This window comes from Gekko japonicus, unplaced genomic scaffold (assembly GCF_001447785.1).
Source record: "Gekko japonicus isolate JY-2015 unplaced genomic scaffold, Gekko_japonicus_V1.1 scaffold2698, whole genome shotgun sequence".
Lineage (NCBI taxonomy): Eukaryota > Metazoa > Chordata > Lepidosauria > Squamata > Gekkonidae > Gekko > Gekko japonicus.
This window is the reverse complement of record NW_015162558.1, coordinates 60849-67026: the sequence shown is the minus strand read 5'-3', so window position 1 is coordinate 67026 and position 6178 is coordinate 60849. Positions and strand designations below refer to the sequence as shown.

Genomic DNA, 6178 nt, shown 5'->3' with positions numbered 1-6178 from the left:
CCCACTCCAGGACCGGAGACAGGAGGCAGAAGCCTCCGGTCCCCCACTCCCTTCCCCTCCCCACCCCACCCACTCCCAACAGGCACTGAGGGGCATGTAGGGTTGCCAGCTCTAAGGAGGGAAATACCTGGAGGTTTGGGGGGTGGATTCTGCAGAGGGCCGGGCGATGGAGGCATCGGCCTTCCGTCGCCCACCTGGCCCCCCAATGCCAATTCCCCTAACAACCCCCCCCAATGCCAGGCCCAGCGAGGCAGAAGCCTCCGGCCGCGTCGTCCCTTCCCCTCCCACCACCCCCCCACCGCCAGGGCTGGCGAGGCAGAGGCCTCCCGCCGCAGGGCCTGTTTTCCCTCCCACCCCCACCCACTCCAGGGCCGACATCCGGCCGCCGGGTCCGTTTCCCCGCCCCCAACCCCACTCACTCCAGGGCCGGCGACTGGAGGTGCAAGCCTCCGGCTGCCGGGTCCGTTTCCACCCCCCCCACTCCAGGACCGGAGACAGGAGGCAGAAGCCTCCGGTTGCCCACTCCCTTCCCCTCCCCCACCACCCACTCCCAACAGGCACTGAGGGGAATGTAGGGTTGCCAGCTCTAAGGAGGGAAATACCTGGAGATTTGGGGGTGGATTCTGTAGAGGGCAGCATTGGGCGGGGGGGGGCGGAAGGACTCAGCAGGTATAATGTCATAGGGTCTACCCTCCAAAGCATCCATTTTCTCCAGGGGAACTGATCTCTGTCATCTGGAGATCAATTGTAGCAGTGGGAGATCTCCAGGTCCCACCTGGAGATTGGCAACCCTAGGGGGAAGTCAGCTGCACAGCAGGGGGTTGAAGAGAATGGTTTGATGGCTGCTGGGCCAAGATTGGCAACAATAGTTCCCCAGGAGCCCCATCGTAAATGCACCAAACAATTCCTCAAGATTTTCCAAAACACTACTCTGTTTTGGGCTCCTGGGGAACTTTGAAGTAGCACCAAAGCTTTAAGATCTCTCCAGCTGTCACCTGGAGACTGGCAACAGCTTGTCTGGAGTGTGGGCAGTATGGCATTGTATCTGTCTGAGGTCCCCCTCTTCCTCCTCCTCCTCAGACCCCACCCTCAGCAGGCTTCATCCCTAAAATATCCTGGAAGTTTCCAACCTGGAGTTGGCAACCCGATGTCCTTTCCTGGCAACCAGCAGCCAACCATTATCTGCCTCTCTGTCTTAAGTTTTACAAGCCCCCCCCCCCAACAGCCTCTGCCTAGGGAAAGGGCAGCTGACATCATTCTCCTCTCCCCTATGAGGTATGATGCTACTAAAAATCCCAACTGCCTTGCGGGGGGTGTGTGTGTGTGAGTTTGAGGTGTGGAATGGAGTGTTGTCCAATCAGCTTCCATATGCAAATAACCTTGGAATGCTGGGCGGGACTGCACAAAGCAGCCAGTCAACCCAGCCAGTGTTACTGAGTGGCAGTTTTTCCGGCCTAACACTAAGGAGGTGAAATTTAGAATGTTCATATAGAATGTTCATACTCAATTATATATAAGGAGAGATAAGGCCAAGGTGTTCTTGCAGAAAGAAGAATATAATATCACAATACAACTGGAGGGACACTGAAATTTTTGGGACTTGATTCTTGCAAGAACACCTTGGCCTTATATAGTTATATTTCTGAATTACTGAACTTGTCATTCAATAGTGTGTATATATATATATATATCTTCAGCCTGTGGTTTTTTGTGCTTTGCTCCTATGCATAGATTTATGGCCATTTTATTGCAGTTCGGGGGTGGCTCTGCAGTCAGTACAGCGTGGGCCAGGGGTATTCGGATGTGGTTTTGAGCCGCATCTTCTTCTGTTCCAGTGTGGTTTTGGTAACACAACAGAGCGAATGCTCGATGCAGAATGGGCCAGAGAGAAAGAAGGAAGGTGACATTGACAGCTACACCAAAGGGTCAACTTCCCTGAGAGTATATGAACCACTCACCATAGATTTGCTCCACCCCCATGGCATCGTCAAGCGGGAGCCGATACTGGTGGGGCAGTCCAACGGGGCCCTGGTAATAAGGGATCATGATGGACTCCTGGGCCGAAGAGTGAGCCAGCCCCAGGGCGTGGCCAAACTCATGCACCGCTACAGCAAAGAGGTCTGTACCCCTACCTAGCAGCAGGAGAGAGGAAGAGAGAGAGAATTTTATCTATGACAGCTGTCTTCCCTCAGCCCGCCGTGTTCCCTCAGAGAAGGTCTACAGTTATGAGCAAACCTGGTGCCATGTTCTCTGGGTCATAGATCCACGTCTCTTCATCATCAAAATGAGTGTCACCAGAAATAGGGTGTTCACCGGGGAAAAAGGCGTGGGCCAGGGTGCCTCCGGGCCCATCAAAGGGGTACGCATCGTCATGGTAGGAGCGGCTGAAGTCCACCAGGATGTCAGCATCTTCAGAATGCACCTCCCGGAAGGTCAAGGCGGAGGTGTTGCTCCAGGCCCGGAAGGCGTAGAAGAGAAGGTTCCGGATGTGATCATGTGGCAAAGTGGAGGAGAGGGGGAAAGAACGAATGCTGCAGTGGGAAAACAAAATGAAGGAACAACGGAAATGAAGGGTATTGGTGACAATCAGAGGTCATTTCGGGGGGGAACGTGGGGAAGCGCAGTTCCCCCAGGTGAGGTACGGGGGGGCACATGACGAAGCCCCGCCCCCTGCTTCCGGCCGCCCCGCTTCTGGCCCTCATTCAGCCAGGAGGAGGCAGAAGAGGGAGGGTAAGTTGCTTCCTCCCTGCCTCTCCTCACCCCTGCCTGCCTGAGGCCAGGGAGGGCCTTTGTGGGGCTTCCTTGCACTCTCGCCGGCCTTGCAGGTCCACCGCCGGGCCCCTCATGGGGCTCGGCAGTGGAGCTGCAAGGCCGGCGGTGGTGGCCGGGACCGTTGGGGGTGGGGTGTGTGGCCTTATGACACACTTCCGGTGATGTCGGGGTGTGGCATATGCTAATGAGTTATGCTAATGAGTTCCCCTAGCTCTTTTTCTACGAAACGACCCCTGGTGACAATATTGGTAAAGAACATTTTGACACGGTGAGGAAAACCAACGGGACCAATACGATCAGAAATGTGACAGAATGGGAGCAGTCAGTTACAGTAAGGAAAAACAGGCATTCGAGTAGAAAGTAACGAAAGGCTGAGAGAACTCAGTGGAATGGGGTGAATATATAAACCACAGGAGGACACAATGACGGGAAATTAAATGTAAGAAGAGAAAAGCTGATGTTGGGAAAACTGAGAGATTGGGAGACATACAGAGAAACGAGACGGCTCATGGCTTTATCCCCCTGAGCTTTACTCGCTGGATGAAGGGGGCAGATGGGGCTGACTTACTGCCATGTTAAGTCCTTCTTTTTCCAGACAGTGTCACTGAGAGCATAACGTCTCCTCCTGCGTCGGCGACGCATCAACTCAGAAGTCCCAATAATGTCCGGAAGGGAGCAACGGGGCTGGTTCATCATCTCCAATGTCTTTGAATCTGCAAAGGAGATAACACTCAAGGAATGTCCTGGGTAGCTGAACTTCCAAACAGTTCCCTACTTTGTCCTCTTCCCTGACCTGGGCAGATGAACCACTGTTTTTCGTGAAGGCGTAGGGACTTTTGAAAATCTGTTTGGTTGACAGTAAAGCAAGTTGAGGGGTTACAGCCTTGCCAGGACGTGAGGTGGCTTGGCCCAGCAACTTTCTTGACTCCTCGTCCCTCGTGTAGTCTGGTGTTGCTCACTTAAGCCCATTTCACAGATTATAATTTTTATGGGTGGTGTCATGACCACTTCTGACAATGTCTCCATAGGAGACGGGGCCTATGCGGATGCGGGTCAGGAGGGACTGGCCTCAGGGTTCCCACCTGCACCGAACCTACCTGATGGCCGATCCAAGGGAAGAGAAACTTAAAAGAGCACCAAGAGATAAAGGCCAAGCACTTAACTCAGTTCTTGGTGGTGCAAAGTGCCATAAAGTCACAGCTGATTTATGGTGACCTTCACAGGGTTTTCAAGGCAAGAGAAGAACAGAGGGGGTTTCCCCATTGCCTGCCTCTGCATAGCAACCCTGGACTTCCTTGGTGATCTCCAGGGTGTGGCTTAATATGCTAATGGGTTTCTGCTGTTGGGTGTGGCCTATTATGCTAATGAGTTCCTGCTGGGCTTTTTCTACAAAAAGAGCCCCGGTCGCCGTAGGAGACGGGGCTTATGTGGATGCGGGTCAGGAGGACGGACTGGCCTCAGGGTTCCCACCTGCACCGAACCTATCTGATGGCCAATCCAAGGGAAGAGAAACTTAAAAGAGCACCAAGAGATAAAGGCCAAGCACTTAACTCAGTTCTTGGTGGTGCAAAGTGCCATAAAGTCACAGCTGATTTAGGGTGACCTCCACAGGGTTTTCAAGGCAAGAGAAGAACAGAGGGGGCTTCCCCATTGCCTGCCTCTGCATAGCAACCCTGGACTTCCTTGGTGATCTCCCACCCAAGTAGTTCCAATCAGGGCTGACACAGCTCAGGTCTTAGAGCCAGCAATTTGAAACACTTAAAAGAGGAGCCACTTTCTTCATTATTAAGGCTTCACAAATATCCTAGGTTGAGGTCTGACACAGGAGACTTTCCAGAAAAAACTGCTATTTTAGTGTAAAAAGGTAAAGGTTCCCTTGCTCAAAAGCCAGTCGAATCCGACTCTAGGGTTGCGGTGCTCATCTCCGTTTCAAAGCCGAAGAGCCAGCGCTGTCCGAAGACGTTTCCGTGGTCATGTGGCCGGCATGACTAAAAACCAAGGCACACGGAACGCTGTTACCTTCCCACCAAAGTGGTACATATTTATCTACTTGCAATTTCTTGCTTTCGAACTGCTAGGTTGGCAGGAGCTGGAACTAGTATGTGTCACCAAATGCAAATACCTCTATTTAACCGTCGCTTCCCTCAGAGAACATGAATATCTAGATATCCTTTCTGTTGAGCATACCCAGCTTTCCAGTCATAGGCAGTCCTGCGAATCTTTGCATTGTCCTGACCGCGTCTGCCAGTTCTTCTTGTGTTTGAAGACGGGCGGCCATGGGGTCTGGCTGGGGAAGGTAGCCATAGCGTGTCAGCCATTCCTGTCAGAACATAAGCATTGGTGGATTTATTGGCAAGAAGAGGGGCTCGTACGCACTGTGCCTTCAACAGTCATAGAATAAGGAGAAATTCAAGAGGTGCCGCTTTCCTCAGTATTGGAAATGGGGATAGTTTAATCTCGTTAATTTCTGCCTGTCATGAAACTGCTCAAGGTGCGAGGAGTCTGAAAAGAATTTTTTTTTTATTTCAGTGGCAAAGAGGGGGTATACTGGAGGCTGCCTCACTTGATAGCCACAACCAGGGCTTTTTTTTGTAGAAAAAGCCCAGCAGGAACTCATTAGCATAATAGGCCATACCCAACAGCAGGAACTCATTAGCATATTAGGCCACACCCTGACAGCACAGCTCATTCGCACATTAGGCTACACCCCCATGTTACCAGAAGTGTGGTCATCCAGCCACACCTACCTTTTGCTTCTTATTCTCTTTACCTTGTTGTCAAAACCCAGGGCTTTTTGCATGTTAGGCCGCACACCCCTAATTGTAGCCAATCCTAATGAGTTTCTGCTGTTGGGTGTGGCCTACTATGCTAATGAGTTCCTGCTGGGCGTGGCCAACTTGGGAGCCAGCCAGAACTCCGTTCCTGTCCGTTCCTGCCCCAAAATAGCCCTGGCCACAACAACCCACCCCGCTGGCTCTCATCCTCCACGCTCAGGAGCCAGATCAGGCCATGGCCCTTCCCTCTTCATTCCCCAGGGTTCTTTAAATGCTCACAGCAAGTGTTATGCATCGAGTAGCGCAGGGTTCCCCCAACATGGCGCCTTTCTTGGCATCCAACAAATGTGTTTTAGAAAGTGGGTGGGGTCAGTTGGAGCTCTTGCCCAGCATGGTTTCTGATTTGCCGCTGAAGATCTGGTTGGCTGTGCAGATCAAAATAACATTGTGTCAGTGGCAGCTGCCATGGCAGTGTTTTGTTCTATTCTCTCTTTCCCAGTGTATTTTTTTTAATTTCCCCTCTTCCCTTCACTTGGGCTTCCTCTGTGTATGTGGCTTCTACCTCCTCCGGGAGAGGACTGCCAGAGCCCACGGTGAGGAGGGGGTGTGATTGTCCATGCCCCCCCCGGAGC

At 52.3% G+C, this 6178-nt stretch overlaps 1 protein-coding gene across 1 annotated transcript in view; it reads right to left on the bottom strand.

Annotated features, from left to right (window-relative positions):
- MMP25 (matrix metallopeptidase 25) overlaps positions 1–6178 on the bottom strand; it is a 30690-nt gene that overhangs the window by 10197 nt on the left and 14315 nt on the right. The window contains exons 2-5 of the mRNA XM_015406375.1: positions 4960–5092; positions 3341–3485; positions 2236–2531; positions 1959–2132 (exon numbers count right to left, since the gene is read on the bottom strand). Coding sequence (XP_015261861.1) covers positions 1959–2132; positions 2236–2531; positions 3341–3485; positions 4960–5092 — 748 coding nt within the window. The remainder of the gene's footprint in view (positions 1–1958; positions 2133–2235; positions 2532–3340; positions 3486–4959; positions 5093–6178) is intronic.